At 42.2% G+C, this 19992-nt stretch overlaps 2 protein-coding genes across 2 annotated transcripts; both read right to left on the bottom strand.

Moving 5' to 3' along the window:
• Window positions 1–12146, bottom strand: LOC118404892 (fibropellin-1-like; the record flags this gene model as incomplete). Its single annotated transcript, XM_035804273.1, is given in 14 exon segments — window positions 1–1003; window positions 1645–1769; window positions 3402–3507; window positions 3810–3976; window positions 4448–4619; window positions 4938–5083; window positions 5450–5654; window positions 6057–6310; window positions 6452–6662; window positions 7389–7490; window positions 7881–8120; window positions 8769–9959; window positions 10479–10592; window positions 11729–12146. Coding segments are annotated over 14 exon segments (4445 nt in total), but the record flags the coding sequence as incomplete, so codon positions are not given.
• An 11-nt stretch (window positions 12147–12157) lies between these two features.
• Window positions 12158–18597, bottom strand: LOC118404891 (fibropellin-1-like). The gene is made up of 10 exons (XM_035804272.1): window positions 17904–18597; window positions 17272–17388; window positions 16415–16880; window positions 15617–15747; window positions 15046–15150; window positions 14450–14593; window positions 13756–13910; window positions 13037–13197; window positions 12412–12657; window positions 12158–12170 (listed from the first exon to the last, which is right to left on the bottom strand). Exons 1-10 carry the CDS (start codon window positions 18595–18597, stop codon window positions 12158–12160), a joined length of 2232 nt encoding a protein of 743 aa, XP_035660165.1.
• Window positions 18598–19992: the final 1395 nt, after the last annotated feature.

Here is a 19992-nt window from a genome sequence, read left to right as displayed (position 1 = left end):
ACTGAAGTTTGAATGTCTGATGCATTGAGAGATGTTGTTAGCAGCAGTGGTGGAGTGCTAGCCAGCTGCAGGTTGGTGGAGGTGGGTTGCAGGGTAGGCTGTATGCTTGTTGCTATGGAGACAGTTTGGGTTGCCATGGTTACTTCAGACAGTTCTACAGAAGCTGATGGGTTAGATGTTGCAGTGGATGAGATGCTAAGTGACAGTGCTGATGTCGGGTATGCGTTAGTTGTTATTGATGGTAAGGTGGTAACAGAGGATGACATTGTTATGAGTGACTGCTCCATGGTTGACTCTGGTGTTATTGTCGCTACAGAGACAAGTGGTGATGTTAGTAAATCATCTGTACTTGCTGGAAGGTGAACGCTGGTCGGGGTTAGAAATGCAGTTATCGAAGTCACACTCATCACATCAACCGGTGTTATTTGGGTGCTGAATAGCGTGCTAGTTCTATCTACACTACTTGTGCTACTACTGATCCACACGGCAGTGCTTGTACCTGGTGTCGTGGTGACCACGTCACAGAACGTCCCTGTGAAACCGGCTGCACACACGCATGTGTAGTTGGTTGGGTAGGCCACGCATGTTGCTCCATTTTGGCACAAATTATTGATACAGGTGTCATTGTGTTCGCAGTTTATTCCAGCAAAGCCGTCCAAGCACAGGCACTCGTAGACACCAGGGTACGGCTGGGTGCAGTTTGCTCCATTCTGACAGGGGGAGCTGCTGCATTCATCAATGTCGATCTCACAGTGAGTCCCATTGTAGCCAGGGGCACAGCTGCAGGCGTATCCGTTGATGGCGTCTACGCAGGTGGCGCCGTTTTGACAAGGATCGCTGAAGCAGTCGTCAAAGTTGACCTCGCAGTTGTCGCCCTGGATGCCCGGAGGACAGAAGCAGCGGTAGCCTGATCCTGGGGCCAGCTGTTGGCACACTCCATTGTTCTGACAGGGGTCGGAGCTGCACTCGTCAGTGTCATCTGCACAGGTTTCTCCAGTCCAACCTAGAAAAAGAAAATAAGCTGTTAGACATAGTGACGTAACTTTTATAAACATGGCCATCATACACCACAGGAAGTCCAGTATGGTTTCGGTATACAATGAGGTTAGTTTTAAAATGTTACGACTGAAATAAGTTCAAAATCGGACTGGAAACTTTGCTCCCAACCACTCCTCTGCCAAGGTTGGCACTGGGTTGGGAGTAGCCTGGACTCCATCCTATTGAAACTCCAGTTCACTCCTCTGATTGCATCTAACAATATGACTTTCATAACTTTGATTTTTTTAAATTACTAAACTCCCAACCACAGACTTGCTAAGGACTAATTCCTAACAATGGTCTGGAGAAGGTCGGAAGGCCTTGGTCATGTGACAGGGGCTTCATTTTTTTATCATCAAACTCAGGGGAAACAATACATCTAAGCACACTGCAGTACATAGTCAACATAGTAGAGTTGACTCATTCCTCAGCTAACTGACATCTATTGCACCACAGTCATCCCTCAGTAAGAAACCTGGAGCTACATAGCTTAAGTTTCTGGATCTTTAATTTTTTATTCAGCCTGCCAAACCGGATTTGTTGCGTACAACTTCTTCAGTGGCAAGTAATAAATCTAAACAAACTGCAGTTTCTGATTGTCCCTACCTGTTGTGCAGTTGCAGTTAAAGCCGTTGATGAGATCTTGACAGGTGGCACCGTTCTGACATGGGTCAGAGTTACACTCATTCACATCTACCTCACAGTAGGGACCAGCATAGCCTGGCATGCAGCTGTAAAGGGGAGGGGACAAAATATGGTCATGTCATTTGTCATCGTCATGATGAGGAACAAGTCAGGGCTCGAAATACTTTTTTCTGCATACCTGCACTGGTGCAGGCAACATTAAAAATTACCTGCACCTGACAAATTTTACCTGCACCACTCTGAATTTAGGAAGTATCGATCATGCTGAAATTGTTCAGGAACCATTATCTTATATTATGAGTCAAACCTGTATTAGCGGCCACCTTTGCATGCCGGCCACCTGCCCATAGTGGCCACTTTTTGTCGGTCCCTTGGATTCGTAATGATTAAGAAATAGGCTTAGCAGCCACCTGTCCAACGCGACCACGGCCACAAGATTTCCGGTCCCGTAGGTACAAAAACACTGTCGATTACGGCCACGCGGACCGCTGATCTATGTTTCGGCACGCGTTCGGCCATATACAGCGGCCGCATCGTCACCCTAGGCCGGATTTAAAACCTCTTTGATTTATTTTCAAAACAAAACTACGTAAACTGGTCTACCCATACCCGCTGACAAACTAGGTCATATAAGGTCAATAGACGACACCACTATTACGGAGGTAAATTGTGTTAAAGTTACGTTCTAATACGCTATCGCTTAGGTAAATTTACATCACAAAAACTTTCTAAATAAATTGTTACAAAGACAAAATGATATGAACTTCAGACTATGGTGGATTTTATTCTTACATTTATTAAGAGATAAACCTAAAATGACGAGACTTTTCTTGTGAGTACCACATTAGCATAATGGGCGAATCTGACGTGTGAACGCGAGCGGGAACCCACGAACAGCGAAGTATCAAAGGATACAAGACGAAAGATCAAAGAAATATGACGATACCGGTCTCTTCAGACAATATCAGCTGTAGAACATTTAAAACTTTTCATAGCTATTGTTTTCTTAATACACATAGTGTAAAAATCATTGCAGTACATGTACAGTACTGTATTATGTGAATAAAGATCAGTGGGTACTAAAACCATGTGTAACTTATTGCTTGTGGTAAATTAATTAGCATATTCTCTATAGTGGCCACCTCTCTATAGTGGCCAATTTTGACCAGTCCCTTGAGTGGCCGCTATAGACAGGTTTCACTGTACTTAATAGGTGGTAACAGTCAATGCAGCTAATAACAATCCACATGCACCTACATCATACGATATACTATATACCCAGTAGATGGACCAGTGCAGGTTAGGTGCAGGTAGACATCAGAAATACCTGCACAGCTCCAATCTTACCTGCACTAACCTGCATGTGCAGGTGGTATTTCGAGCCCTGCTTCAGTGAAGTTGGTCAAGTATAGTCCTGTAACCTTTTTGAGGCTGCAAAGGGGACTTTCATTCACTGTGTCTAGGGCATGGTATATATATTATATATGTATGGAAGAGGGAGGCATCCTTTCTTCCTAATTCACATCCCAAACCAAAAAGTTAGCCACCCATGATGACACTTGGGTGGAGTGAGGACATTCCAAAGGACACATCGTGTAGCTACAAATGCCAGGAATGAAACCTGTGACCACTTGATCATTCAACACCACACAAATACTTTTAGTCTACAAGAATTCAGTGTTAACTTTGTCTTGTTTTGATTTAGTACAGTATGTTACCTGCATGTGAAGTTATTCCCTGGTCCATCGACACAGGAGCCACCATTTTGGCACTGGGAGAAGCCAGGAGCCTCACAGACATTGATGTCAAATGTGCAGTTGGGTCCTGACAAAATTTTATGGTAAAACAAATGGCAATTAGATAGGGATGTATACATACATAGGAAATAGATAGGAAAACCTAAATGAAGAGTAGAGTAGCACTACTGTACCCAGGCGACGTCAGTTAAGCCTTGGATACTGTTAGTGATTCATGAATACAAGCATCAAACGTAGCATGGCTCCTGTATTGTTTGAGTGTACGACAATGACACCAGCAGCAATTCTCACACGTCAGACTTATTTGTAAGGGATGCCATTACATTACAATTCCATGTACTTTCTATGTAATTATGAATTCTATCTCACCTGTATATCCGGGTGAACATGCACAGGTGAATCCGTTGACCCTGTCAGTACAGGTGCCACCATTCTGACAAGGGTTGTTGGAACATTCATCAATGTCAACGGTGCAGTTCTCTCCAGTCCAGCCAGGGGCGCACACACAGTTGTACGAATTCACCGAATCCTGACAGCTAAAAAAGAACAAAATAGTCAATATTTGCCTCTGTACTAAGAAAATTTGTTTTCGTGTGTTTGGATGTTTCTTGTGTGCTCTTGTGTGTTCTCAATCATTTCAAGACAAAGTCAGTATAGACGGAAATTGAGTGGGAGTGAAAGAAAGTAAAATTCCGGTAATATAGATTTAGTTGTTTATCAGACATGACAGACATTCCAGGTCATGGGGTCAACAGAAGAGTCAACACTACTAAATTCACGGGGAGGTAATAGATTTTTATTTTCATTTATTTCACAAATGTGTAGACCACAGGAAGAATAGCCTCTTATGAGGCTAATTTTGGATCTACATAAACTCACTCAAACAAACCCCAAACCTACATAATTTTATTAATACAGGAAATAGTTTGAAGCCTCCCAAGTCTAATACGGGAAAAATCACATACAGTATTTTACATAAATTTTCGTAGAATAGATGAAAAACTTACACTCCATTGACACAAGGATCAGGAACACAGTCGTCTATGTTGACCTCACAGTCAGTGCCAGTGAACCCCTCCGCACAGGTGCAGTCATAGCCATTCAGCAGGTCTCTGCAGGTCGCACCATTGACACAGGGGGCGCTGCTGCACTCATCCACCTCTGAGGCACAGTTCTGGCCTGAAGTTATTTTAGAGACAAATCTTTGAAATGTGCTATGAGAAAATCACTACTGGGTCTTGTTTTCACAAAAAAATCTGGAATCAAAAAGTACAGTTTGAGCAAATTATGAGGAAAAGGCCCTGAACCTTTTTGAAAGCATCAAATAGTTTAACTTATTAGTCTTAAAAGTTGTACTTGTTTGCATTGGTCTGTCAATTAAAGTAATCATTTCACGTTCACATTTAAATAGCGTTCCTGCATATAGTGTAACAGTTCCAACCTTAATTCTGAAATCCAATTTAAGACTGTGGATTGGAATTTGATTTGACCAATCACCTTCAAATCCAGGAAAGCAGTCACACTCGTATTGACCAATCAGATCCCTGCATGTGGCACCGTTCTCACAGGGTGACGAGGCACACTCGTCAATATCTTCACTGCAGTTCTGTCCTGTATAGCCAGGTGCACAGCTACAATTGTACCTGTAAAAGAATCAGATTCAGAATGGGATGGGATGAAATAGGATGGTTTTGATGATATTGTAACTCAAAGTGTAATTCTTGCCACAATGCAGACTTAATGTTCATAGAATAATTGAAAAATCATGGAGTGGAAACTTCTTAATTAAATCAAGATGTAACAGCACTTCATAAAATACAGTAATGAGTATGAAAAACAATAAACTGTTACGTTAACTGTGAACAAAACATACTGAACTGGTATGAAGTATATAAAGTTGCGAGCAAAAAAAACATAATAGATTGATAATAAGACTGAATTTCAGAGTCATCAATAACAAAAAAAGGGCCTCCGCCCTTGTGGTGTTGCCAAAAAAATTAAGAACCTACCCATCCACAAGATCAAGACAAGTGGCTCCATTCTGACAGATCCCAGGCAGACAGTCGTCGATGTCGGTTTGACAGTTCTTCCCGGTGAACCCTGGGAGGCAGTGGCAGACGTAATCGTTCACCTGGTCCTCACAGCGAGCTCCATTCTGACACGGGTCGGGGACACAGTCGTCCATGTTGGTTTCACAGTTCATCCCCGTGAAACCTAGGGTACACAAAGATGTTCTAGTAAGTAATCCAAAAAATTTTACAGAAAAAGAGACTTTCCACCTTTTGGTGCATAGGGTGATGCCCATCTCTGTCTCTATAGCCCTTGGGCCACACAGTTTTGCAAGCACTAAAGCAGGGGGCTAGTCTGGTGGCAGTAGTACATACTCTTTCTCATAAGTGCACAGTTCTGAAGAGAGAAAGCAGTGTAGGTATCATCTTCTATGAGCCAGATAGGCTTTGAACCTCCTAAAACAAGCATTTCACCTACAAGTAGTATTAAGCTTTTGCACACTTTTATAGAGGACATTAATCATTTTGTTATACGTGAATGTAAATGTTATAAAATTAGAATACTGAAAAATTCTTTTCTTCGTCGTGCTAGAAAAACACTGATTACCTGGAATGCAACTGCAACTGTATGTCCCATCCTGATTGGTCAAACAGGTGGCACCATTCTCACAGGGGTCATAGGTCGGATCACAAGGGTCAAAGGACAGGGAGCAGTTCTGGCCGGTGTAAAATGGCGGACAGTTGCACACGAATCCGTCCACGTTGTCGAAACAGGTACCGTTGTTGAGGCAGGGGTTGGAGCTGCATTCTGGGATGTCCGATTCACAGTCTTTCCCAGTCCAGCCAGGCAAGCAGTCACACCTGAGGAGAGAGGTTTAGTAACGCTAGTTCACCTTCATCTGTCTTCATAAGTCTACGCAGGAAGTGTTCAAAACATTACGATAATCATTCTACATTTTGCCAATTGAAAATTGTACAGACTTCCAAGACGGTGTCACCAACCTGTAGTCGTTGAACAAGTCCACGCATGTAGCGTTGTTCTGACAGTTTGCTGTCAGACATTCGTCGATGTTGACCTCGCAGAACGTCCCCTCCAGCCCAGGCGGACAGATGCAGATGTAGCCCATGTGCCTGTCCACACAAGTAGAGCCGTTCCTACACATGTTGTCTATACAGTCATCTATGGGCTGATCACACAAGGCTCCGGCCCACCCTGGAACACAACATTTGGTTTGATAACATTGTTGATTATTTTAGGGTGTACATGCAGACACAGATGTATCCCATGTGCCTGTCCACGCAAGTAGAGCCGTTCCTACACATGTTGTCTATACAGTCATCTATGGGCTGATCACACAAGGTACCGGCCCATCCTGGAAAGTAACAGTTTGTTTCTTACATCAAGGAAAGTAGACATTTGGGTAATAAGATACACCAAAAAGCAGTTGGCCTCAATGACCTCGTTTTTTATCTATCATGGCTGAAACGTGAGAAAGGTGTATTGAAAACGGTCAGTTTGTCTGCCTCATTGACCTCATTTTTTATTTATCATGGCTGACACGTGAGAAAGGTGCATTGAAAATGGTCGGTCGTTTCAGATTGCATCCACTATCTTTCAGTGTCAGTGGCACAGAACAGATCTGATAAAAACAGGTTTTATACCGTAACTTATTAATTGATATGCAAAGGAGCAGAAAACGTTTTTTTGGATTGTCCAGTAGGAATAGAAAGAGTTTCTTATAGTGCTTTTATTTTACTGTCACAGTTTTGGTGGTGAATTTATGACATCGCAAATATGCATTTCCAAATGTATTACATAACTATAGAATTGTTTCAATCGCAAATTTCAAACACTGAGAAAACTTCCCTTTCCCCTTCTACTGCAAAACAACACTGCTACAAATTTTAAAGTAAACCATTATACAGTAGATGTACTAACCAGGATCACACAAGCAGATGAAGCTGTTGATGCCGTCCTGACAAAATCCGTTCACACATGGCCGGGTCCAACAGTCGTTAAAGTTCAGCTCACAGTTACGACCTGGAAATAAAAGACCGATTTATAATTCATACTACTGTATTATCAAAGTAACTCCAGAACAAAACTTTGTTAATATATGATTTCACACACTGAATATAAGGTCTCGGCCATACGCCCAATAAAAGTACAGCAAAGTGTAACACCGACTCTCATAATTCAACCGGATATCATAATACTGCCACATGACAAAAAATACATGATTTAAAAGAGATGTAACCAATGCAGCATCTGAGTAATCCTGAGGTATATACACTTCCAGTATTTAGGTGTTCAAGACAATCTTGAGAAGGCCTCTTATAAGAATGTTTGATGTGGCGGTATTGTGGTACCTGGTGGAATTATGACAGTTGATGTTAGAGATCTAAAATAGGAAGAACCAAATGATCTCACCTATGAAACCAGCGGGACAGCTACAGGTATAACCATACCCATCGTTCACTGCAAAGTCCGTGTGCGTGCAGTTTCCCCCGTTCTGACACGGCGACTGTTCACACGGAAGCTGGGAGCAGTTCCGACCGACATATGGGAACGTGCAGAGGCAGAAGTAGTCGTTTACGCCATCCAGACAAGTGCCGCCATTTTGACAGGGTTGAGGATCGCAATCGTCGATGTTGATCTCACAGTTGGTCCCTGGAAACAAAATAGGACAACTTGTCACAGTTTTGACTTGCATTGTTCTAGAGTCTTGTAGAACTGTTTCACTACATTCATGCATATGGCAGCCTGGGTACAATCTAGGTAGTACATGTAGTTCGCTCTGACTTTTATTATACACTCTATACAGTTACTTCTCTACTATTCTGTCTGGGAACCTTAACATCTGTAACATCTGGAATCGTCCAAATTTGGGACGAGTGCCCCAGTTGGTCCCTAGCTATATGTACATGAGCGAATTAAGGAGTGGGTTCACGTGCTCGTTTGAACTCACTCACCATCACTATCCATTGTTTGATTATACTGCTGCTGAGATCTCTGACTTACTAATTTTGCAGTGACATCTTCCACATGAAACCATCATCAGACATCAGCAATATTTGCGAACAATCTTGCAAACATCAGAGATATGTGAGCTACATGTAATTCAGAGTTAGGACTAAGGTACAACAAAAAAGAACAGTTGCTAAATTGCTAGCCTGACTAAATCATGCTTCTAGCGGCCAGCCCAACAGTTACTACCCCCTAGGGATCATTAACCTCAGCCAGTGACAGATTGTGAAAACACAGGCTACTAAATTACGGTCTTAGACTCAGAGATTTTGAAAAGGAAACACCACTAACCAGCAAAGCCTGGCACACAACTGCAAGTGTACTCGTCAATGCCATTGTTACACGCCGCACCATTTTGACACGGATCAGATTCGCACTCGTCAATTTCAACCTCACAGTCCGTCCCCTCATATCCCGGCAAGCACGAGCAATTGTAGCTTCCAAGGCCATCGATACAGGTTGCACCGTTCACGCACGGGAGACTTTCGCAGTCGTCAATATTTTCGCTACAGTCACTTCCAGTCCAACCGTTTGAACAGAAACAGGTGTAGCCATTGGTCTGGTCTACACATATCCCAGTCTGTGGGTTACAGGGGTTTGATGCACATTCGTCCGTGTTGATTTCACAGTTTCCTCCTTCAAATCCCGCTGCGCAGATACAGGTATAGTTGTTAACTTCGTCGCGACAGGTGGCACCGTTCTCGCAAAAGTCGGTTGCGCACTCGTCAATGTCGATTTCACAGTTGGTTCCGTTGAAACCAGGCTGGCATACGCACCGATATTCGTTGATGCCGTCTTGGCAGATTCCGCCATTTTGGCAAGGAAAGGACACGCATTCGTCAATGTTTACTTCGCAGAATGTGCCGTTGAAGCCGGTCGCGCACTGACATGTGAACGGTAAACCTGTGACACTATTTGGTGTATCAGTGCACGTCGCACCATTCAAGCAAGGCGAATCCTCACACCTGTCAATGGTCTCGTTACAGTACTGACCTTTGAACCCTGGAGCACAGCTGCAAGTGTAACCATTGATACCATCAACACAGGTGCTGCCGTTCTGACAGAAGTTAGCCTCACATTCGTCTACGTTCACCTCACAGTGCTGTCCAGTGAACCCAGCAGCACATTCGCATGTGTAGTTGTTAACAAGATCCTGACAAGTCCCTCCATTTTCACACAGAACATTGTTGACAACACATTCTTCGATGTTCTGTTCACAGTTTTGCCCTTCAGACCCTGCGATGCAGACACAGATGTACGTATAGATGTTGTTTACAATGGTGTTGTTGCATGTTGTTGTTGTGTTTGCCTGGCAAGGGTTGGAACTGCATGGCTCGATGATGTTACAGTGGTTGTCGTAAGTGTAGATGTCTTGTGGACACGAACAGTTGTACCCGTTGATGTCGTCAACACAGGTGCCGACACCACACGGACTGGACAGGCATTCGTCGATATTCTCTGTGCAGTTCTCTCCACTCCAGCCTTGAAGGAAAATACAAACATTCAAACTTTTGAAAGTGAACAAGAGTTTGAAGGTCTCTGAATTTCTCATATGACTTGTTTGATTCTAGTTCATCTATTATGCAAATAAGATTTTGATCAATGTTTACAGTCGTGTCCGTTGGTCACTTCCTGTCACTCTCAACTGAATGGGACTCTCATATGTTCTACCACTTCCTGCCTGTCAATCATTGATATTTGACCACTATTTTTCTGGTCTAGTAATTATACCATCTTCCCCCTCGCTGTACTGTATTCATACAACTACATACATATAGAAAAACATATAAAAGTATCCCTCAGTGATACCCTAGTAGGGGTGGTTCAAGGGTATCGAAGAAGAAGAAAAAAAAAGACAAGCATTCATATACACCAAAACAATTGATCTCAAGTTGCAAATAGTACATCTGAATGTCACAATCTATTTTCGTTAGGCCAAAAATGCCATGGAAAGAATGCACTTTGATATAATTTTGCCCAATAGAAAATTGAAGAAGTTACCTGGAGCACAGGTGCAGTTGTAGTCATCAATCAGGTCTGTACAGGTGGCGCCGTTTTCACATGCCGCCGTCAGACACTCATCAATGTCGATACTGCAGTTCTCACCAATAAATCCTAAACAGGAAAGATTTCATTTCATTTAGTACTTAGTATCTAAATGCAACATATGGCCACTAGGGCGCTTTTCAAAGTACCCTGCATACACAAACAAAACATAAAACAGTGCAAATCAACTAAAGTACATTCAATGATAAAACATTGTCACATTGTACAACAATGAAAAAAGTAAAAATGTTACCGTCTGTCCTAAAATCTTAACTTTATGACATGAAATGGATGAAAATGAATCTTTAATAACCTTAAAATGACAGATTTTGCAATTATTTGAAAATCAAGAGTGGTGCTAAACTATGAGAGGGGCAGAAAAAATTCAAACTTAGACACAGCCCTGATTCTAGAAGTGATCCCTTTGCAGAATAAGTTCTGCCCAAAATGAACTATTTATGAATTGTAGAACTTTCTACATAAATTTTCTGTAACAGTTCCCTAATGGATAGTCTGTCTGTTGAAGATTTCTATTTATTTTTCAACCCACTCTCCCAGTGTATCCTTACCCCTAGGAGGAAGCCAATACTGGCCTAATGAGTCTTTGATTGAGCCTGATGAGTTTTTAATGGGGTCAGGGTGGTCCCTACCACACCAAGGGATTAGCATGGTGTGCCCATGTTGTCTTTACTAATCACCCATGAAGAGGCTAAGTTACTTACCATTGTTTCCTAAGGCTCTGGGGCCTGACTGCTAGCTTTAGTCAGCTTAGATGTTTGATCATAGCTTAGATCTCCTAGATCTCCATATCAACCATACTTATGACTTTTAATAGTAATATTTTGCACTTTGCACACTTTATTTTACGTTGCACTTTAGAACTTTGACCACTTGGGTGACACTCCTATGTTGTAATGTTTGTGGATTTAGGACAGGGCTCTTTCCAGCTTAAATTTTTTTTGTCCCACTGAGTATTTAGGACCCCAATGTTTGTTTTTGTTCTTAAATCTGTCAATTAGGCTTATCTGTCAAAAATTTTTATGTCATGGATGAGGTAAAAAAAAATTACTGTCCCAAGAAGCGAATTTCCATCCTGGGACAGAAAGACAGGTCCTGGAGCTATCCCTGGTTAGGGCTAGAGGTTGATAAACATCATAGGAGTATAAAGTCCCTGACCATTTTTACACCACCACTCCTTCGCTTACCTGGTACACAGAAGCACTGATATCCATTGATCTCATCCACACACAGGCCTCCGTTTGCACAAGGGTTGGAAGAACACTCGTCAACGTTCACTGAGCAGTTGTTTCCCTCAAACCCGGGAGTGCAGCGGCATTCAAAGTCATCCACAAGATCCACGCATGTTCCGTCATTCTCACAAGGGGAGGACTCACAGTCATCGATATTATTAGAGCAGTTCTTTCCATCAAAACCAGCTGTGCAGTTACATGCATAGTCGTTGATGAGGTCTGTACAGGTAGCACCGTTCTCACATGGTGATGATTCGCATTCGTTTATGTCGACGGAACAGTTTTTGCCAGTATACCCAGGCATACAGGTACACCTGAAATCGTTGACTTCGTCAAAACATGTGCCTCCATTTTCACACGGCATGGACGCGCAATTGTCTATGTTTACCGAACAGTTCTTTCCGGCATAACCGGGAGCACATGTGCAGATGTAATCATTGACAGCATCAGAACAAGTCGCACCATTTTCACAAGGCAACGCTTCGCACTCATCGATGTTTAGCGAGCAGTTTTTTCCTGTATACCCGGCCGAACACGTGCAACTAAAGTCGTTCACAGCATCAATGCAGGTGCCGCCATGTTCACATGGCGAGGACAAACAATCGTCGATGTCAACGGTACAGTTCTTCCCCTCGTACCCTGGAGCACAAGTGCAGTTGTAGTCGTTGACCAAGTCCGTACAGGTGGCGCCGTTTTCACATGGCGAAGATTCGCAATCATCGATGTCAGTGGAGCAATCCTTCCCCGTGAAACCAGGAGCGCAAGTGCAGCTGAAGTCGTTGACTTGATCGTGGCAAGTGCCGCCATTTTGACACGGAACGGAGACACAGTCGTCGATGTTGTTCTCGCAGTACGTACCGTTGAAACCCACAGCACATTCACAGCTGGAAATCACAAAACAACAAAAAGGGAGATTTGATCAACTCTAGAACTTAAAATGTCAATTTTCTACTAACATAAATTGTTTGATGGGGTGCAGAATAAGCATGTTTCATCCAAACAACGCTGTTACTCTAGACTATTTTGAACTAAAGATTCTATAAACAATCTTTACAACTTAGACATACGTTGCCAGTAAGTCCTGACAGTATTGTGTAATGAGGAAGACATCTGTTGTTCCAATAAAAGGAGAGGGACCCACATTCAGTCTCACCTAAGACACGGCTCTGTGCAGACATTCGTACATGTATATCTTAGCTAACAGGTGGTAGCAGTGGAGCCCACCTTGAGCACCTGTTCACTCCTGTAGCACCTGTTACTCACCTGTAGGAGGCTATCTGGTCTTGGCAGGTGGCTCCGTTCTGGCAGGTGTTGTTCACACACTCGTCGATGTTCTCGGTGCAGTTCTCGCCCGACCAGCCAGGGGCGCACTCGCAACGGTACCAGCCCAGCACTGTGATACAGGTACCACTGTTGTAGCAGGGCTGCAGTGTAGAATGATAGAGACGTGAATTCTCTTCTCCACAAGTTATGAAAGAATTCCATTTTCTGTCTACTCACAAATAGCACAAACACAAATATGGGTCAGTGGCAACTCCATAACACACCCGACTGCCTAAAAGACAGATGCTACCATGAGGAATTAGAGCGGGTAGGTGGAGGATGGGAATAATCAGGGAAGGAGGGGAGGTTCACTAATGCTGCTGTGCTCCGACAGGAAATGGTGTTTCTGGTCGCCTGAGACTGCTTTGGACGAAACTTGGCCTGTCCCTTTATTGTCAGAGACATTGTCCTGTCCTCTTTAAAGTATATTACACATTCAAACTTACTCTACCCGGAAAAATTATGACAGTTAATGTTAATGTTTCAATTGTTGTAAAACTACTAAAAGCTGATATTTTCAACTCTCACAATTTTAATTCTATCTACGTTGTTCAAATGATGATGACAGAAAACAATCATGATGGATGTTTAGAGTCAGGACACATGTAAATACAACGAACATTTGAATTTGCAACATTTCTAACATTATCTTAACTGACCTCATCTTCGCACCAGTCCTTGTCGCTCTCACAGTTGACACCGTAGAACCCGTCAGTACAGTTACACTCGTATCGACCAATCAGATCCAGGCAGGTGGCGCTATTCTGGCACGGTTCCGACTCACATTCCAAAACCTCCTCGCTACAGTTGGAACCTGATAAAGTATGTACAAATAACAAATAATGAAATGTTTTAAATTTGTCATTTAGTATCATTCATTGTTACTTGGTTCTCTATTCAACTAGCAATAATAAGTACAGTGGATTGACATATCCAAGAGCTCATACGGAGCAAAGGAAAATTGTCTCATATTTCAATACTCGAATTACTTCATCTTGATCTTACGATGTCAGCCATTTTATTTGGAATTTTCATTATAAGTTTCTTGCTTTCTCCAATTAATGATTAAGTCTTGCATAGGATTTGTATATACATTTGTATTGTATTTGTATATATTGTATGCCTCTTATTTGTACGAGCCCTGGAAGATTAGCTCAATTTGAGCTAAAGGGTATCTAAATAAACTCAACTCATCAAGCTGTTTACCAATCAAGTCAAATATTACCTTAAGAAGTATAACCAATAAGCGGGACGAAAAAAAGATTTTAATTTGCTGGAGACAGCTTTCCATGGCCTAAGGTTACAACATTGTATCAACTGTGGACCGTACAGGGTTGTTAAAATTGTCCTGACCTATGAACCCTGGGACACACAGACAGGTGTACTCCAGCCCGATGTCTGAGTCCAGACACGTCGCGCCGTTCAGACATTTCTCCTCCGGTGTACCGCCGAGCTCGCAGGCATCGATGTTGTTCTCACACTGGGTTCCATTGTAACCTAGGAGACAACAAACAAATAAAAAAGTTGATAGGATATAGGAGTTTTCTATAACACAACCAAATTAAGTCTTACTACAACATAGCACTGTTGCTGTTAGCACTATATACATTATAAATATTGTTTACTGGAAAACAAATTTTGATCAACTCAAACTTCATTTTTTCAAATTTTGCCTTAATAAACACATCTTTAGCTAATAGACCAATCAAATAGTCACTGTCCATTTAAATGAAAAGTAACATAGAAATGCAAAATAAAAACATGAATGCACAAATATTTGGCAAACATGCCACCAGTTTTCCAATGGTCAAACTGCTAATTGACAACCATGCCAACATTGGTTGGACTGAGAATTGTGATGGCCATTCAGGACCAGTCTATCATTGTATGATCTACAATAAACATTATCATTTTGCTACCAAAAAGTAGTGAATATGAGTGCTACATACCAAGCACACATGTACAGTTGAAGTAGTTGAAAGCCTCGAAGCAAGTTCCTCCATTTAAGCAGGGGTCCGATTCACACTCATCTGTCTCCACCTCACAGTCTCTACCTGTAAGGAGCAAAGTAAAAATTTATTTAAGTAAAACTTTATTTGTTTCCTTCAGGACAGAGGTTCTCTGCTGATGCAAGAAAGATGTTGTTGTTGGTTGTGTTTGTGCCATAACTCAAGATATTTTCGATAGTGGGATAGTGAGAAAGTTGATGCAGCCCCCCCCCCCCCATAAAACAAGGCAATTTAAGATTATTTAAGATGCCGCTTTAAGGTACTACAGCATTACAGGAAGATACTCCTTCCTGAAAGTAATGTGGTACAGTCCATGGATGGCTTTTTGAACAACTGTACAGGATACAGTGTATTGCAAATAACAACATGACAATTTACACTAATAACGAAACTTCTAGTAACACTCTAAAAAGTGTATGTATGAAATATTTTGTATGAAGGTTTAGTGATATCATAAGTTATAGATTATGCAAATTATGACACCATTTGAATAAACATTTGCATATCTTACCCTGCCACCCAGGCAAACAGGTGCAGTTGTAGCTGGGCGGTCCATCCGGCAGGCTCGTATCCTGACATATTCCTCCGTTCTGACACACGTCAGGGTTAATGTCCACACAGTAGTTCTGACGTTCATCACAACTGGAACAGGAAAAGACGATAGAAGAATGTTCAATTTTCATAGAATATGTCTATTAAAGTATGCAGAAATATAACAAGGCTTAAGGCGCAATCATAACAAAGACCTGGACCACTATACCGGACGGCATAAAGGTGGAAACTGAAATTACATCCATAATAAAAACAGCTACCGCGAAAAAAAAAGAACGTGCATCATTTCACAACAGAGTACAGATGACATACCAAACCACATACAATTGCGGCAAATGGAACATCGAGATATTGGTGCGAACACTCAACCCATAAACCGCTAACACTCTTTCGCTGGAGGTTACCCTCCAGTCACAGAGTAACAAACAATAGAGACAGTGAGAGCACAATTTCCATGGGGACTCCCCTATGGCTTATGTATGTCCTGACACTTATATTGTCCGACACCCCTATGTTCCAACACAATATTTTCCAATGCCTATATGTTAAGGCACAAACCTAGGAGTTAGTGTTAGGTGCGGTCAGAAACCTGGGTATGTTGGAACATAGGTGTGTAAGTCTGTCTCCGATATAGTATTTTGTGAATAAAAAGTCGTCTATTAAAAGTACAATAATTATCATTTTTTAGAATTTAGAATTTAGCAAATTGGCCTACCTGTCCACAAACTATGTTTACAGACATGTAATTGTGACTCACAAATCTCCTGTCCAGCCCGGCTGACAAAGACACTCGAATCCGTTAGGGACCGGGAAGCACTGTCCGCCATTTTGGCACGTGTCGCTCTCACACTGATGGTCCGGTATTTCGCATGTTGGCCCGGTGAAACCCGACGCACACGTACACGTGTAGCCGTTCAGTACACGGTTGCATGTTCCCTCGTTCTTGCAGGGTTGTGACTCGCAGAAGTTGATTTCGACGTCACACTCTTCTCCCGAGTAACCTTCCGTGCAAACGCAGTTGTAACCGTCGACGAGGTCAACGCACGTGGCGCGGTTACTACACGGGTTGGACCCGCACTCGTTTATGTCCACCTCGCAATCCTTGCCTGTAAAACCAGCCACACATTCGCAGCTGTAGTCCAGTGGTATGACAGGAGTACAGGTAGCACTGTTTTCGCAGGGGGATGATTCGCACAAGTCGATGATGATGTTGCAAGTAGGACCTGTCATGGAATAAAAACAACAGATTTTTAAAAAATTCTTTTGTCCAATATTCCACAGGAAATTCCTTTAATTCCTTTTAAATTACTGTTCTTAAAGTTTCAAGCTTACTGGTGCATAAAAGTCATCTAAATCTGAGAATCCTATAAAAATTGTTTGCACTGCAAAAGGCAACAATCTTAAGTTAAGCCTGAGTACCATCCTCTGTAGTGACCACTGGCTCAATATTTTTGCCTGCTAATGAGCCAGCGGTCACTATGTAGGATGGTACACAGGCTAAACCATTTCTGAAGTCTAGACACAATGAAAACAAACGTCCACACAAATCACCAACAAGATTTCTCAACAAGGACTTTAAACACATAAAAATTATCTATTGTGAGGATGCCTTACCAGTATAGCCTGGGTGGCAGACGCAGTAGTGGCTGTCTGTAGTAGTACCGTTCACACAGGTGCCGTTGTTACACACGCCCTCTGTGCACAAGTCTATCAGCTCTGAACAGTTCTTACCTAGAAATGGACATAAAAAGTCACATCAGTATTCACAATACTGTAAACGTGCCTGCAGGTTAACTATTGATCTGATGAATTACTGTATCAACTTCTAAAAAGATGATACCGTAGTTCAAGAAACAAGCATATGGAAAACATAATACTGCAAAAATATGGATAAAAATCAGACCAATGAAACAACATCTATTAGTAGCCTCTTCCATTGACCCCATGACCTGGACTGTTTGTCATGTCTGATTATGGCTAGTTCTACCAACTCCAAACTCTACTTCCTGTCACTCCCACAAGGCAATGACACTATCTTCCCACTCACTTTCTCTCACCCTGCTGATGGTGCATTGAAATAACTATAGATACACAAGAATACAAACAGACAAACCAAAAACAAAAGCTTCGTAAACGAAGATAATCATAGAGTATGATAAAGGGTCTCTGTCAGTACACCCTTTAAATTCAGAAGAACACAAACATCGAGACAAACTGAAAACAACCACCTGTAAACCCCTCCTCACAGACACAGGTGTAGTCATTTCCGCTCAGTCCTTCCTGCACATCCTCACATGTACCGTACAGGCACGGGTTGCCATAGCAACCATCCTGCTCCCCACAGTAGACTCCGAGAAAACCGTCCTCACACGCACAGCTGTACGTCGCCTCTTGAGGCCGTGTCACGCAACGACCGTTCCTGCTGCATTCCGGGTCTGCACTCGTCGGTTCACAATCTCTCGTTTTTACCGTGACATTAAGTCTCAACCCCAAATCGCATCGGCCGAAAAGAGAACTGTCGTCTGGAACTTGTGCGAAATAGTTCACTCCGACTGCGAGGAATCTTGAATCTACGAGCAGCGACATTCCTGCTGTAGAAGTGTTGCCAAATAGGAGCTGGTCTTGTGTATAATCAGTAGGGCAGTTGACGAAGTCAGTTTCTGACACGTTGACAGCTTTTACCTCCGGGAAAAAGGGGTTTGATGAAGAATTCAAATACAGGGAGTCGCCTTCTTGCATTTCTACAGGACAGAGTTGTGCAATGTTCTCCAGTGTTGCGTTGACGCCGTAACAATCGAAGTATGTACTGCACGCGGCATCAATCCGCCATTCCCGCGAAAAACTCACCGCAAATCCCCTCCAGGGGGTTTCGCTCGGAACGTTACATTCCACGCCGCTCGACGGGGTTGCTATGGCAACCAGAACAAGCCATATCGACATGATCGTCACCAACCAAGAAAAACCTGGCGGAGTTCTGACTGAGGGGAGGAAATTTGTTGGTCCCTTATTCGTGGACTGAACATTCGAATGAGGAATGTAGTGTAGGCTTCCCATGATGCTTGCTGTTCTTGTACCCAGTGTTCTTGGATGCACAAGTCTTGGTCCCAGGGCAGCAGTAGTTGGACAATGGCACTTACATCTGGACGGTTGCATAGTGGAAAACTCTGTGTGGTCAGGGAGGACGGCCCTGGAAAATAGAGTAGAGTTTAGTTTTCTTTAACATCAAGGCTGTAATAACATCAAAGTATTACCTAGATACTGAGCCAAACGTGTCTATAACATATGGTCATTATGACACTTTTACTTTTAGAATTGCATGAATTTTGACAAACAACCTAAATCATGTATCATATACCCTATTGACACCACCAGGATCATTTAAGTTTGTGCTGATTTGAAATTTGAGAATCTTTTCTTTTTGTGATTTTTCAGCATCCAGTTTTGGCCACTGAATGTTCCCATGAGGGACATTGTATATTTAATCTTTCACAAGTTTATGAGTCCCGCAGGACAAATTACTTTTTCTCCAAAGATGCCACTCTACTCAAAGAACAACACAGAATCCACCTGGGATCACAGGTGTTGATACTAAAAAGCCTGCCTTGTACCTGTTATATACTCTCCAAGCAGAGGTTGATGGGAAAAATTGTGAGTTTTTCCTTATTTGCTGTATTTTTCTTGACCAGCCTCCCCACCTTGAGGCCTCACTGACAATATTCAAATAACTGCAGACATACACCAAGACAAAAAAACAACGCAAAATAAATACCTCAGTTTCCACACAGGTAAAAAAATACGACTCTTAAAATTTCAATCTAGATAGTCCTGAATCCCTTGATGCTTTTTGTACATATGGAAACACAGTGTTCCTATTGTTCAGCTGACATAAATTATTAATTACACAAAATGGATTGCCCTCATGACAGATGGAAATCACAAATAAAATGTATGATATCATAACTAGATTTTTTGGCGCCTTGCATGAAGATTCACTGCTTTAATTTTTAGGGTCTCACTAATACATGTACTTAAGAAAGCATTTCATTTAATTTGGGAAAAATTCTTTCATCAAAGTTAGTTCTGTTTCGAATTTATTTCTGGGGGTGGATGTAGTCAGACTTTGAACATATTTGTATAAAGAGATTGGTTGTAGTTGAACGACATGAAAAATACTGCAAAACAAGATCTAGACTGATTAAAGTATTTACAATTTTCAGTAATTCTCAAGTGATAGATTTAAAGAAATGTGGGTGTCCACAGGACAGCGCTAAGTTTTTCAGGTCCAGGTATTATTTGTATACTGACTACCGAAAAATTTTACAGGTATAGGCCCTA

This window comes from Branchiostoma floridae, chromosome 17 (genome assembly GCF_000003815.2).
Source record: "Branchiostoma floridae strain S238N-H82 chromosome 17, Bfl_VNyyK, whole genome shotgun sequence".
Classification (NCBI taxonomy): domain Eukaryota; kingdom Metazoa; phylum Chordata; class Leptocardii; order Amphioxiformes; family Branchiostomatidae; genus Branchiostoma; species Branchiostoma floridae.
Note: the sequence above shows the minus strand (reverse complement) of the source record. Positions and strands in the feature narration are given on the sequence as shown.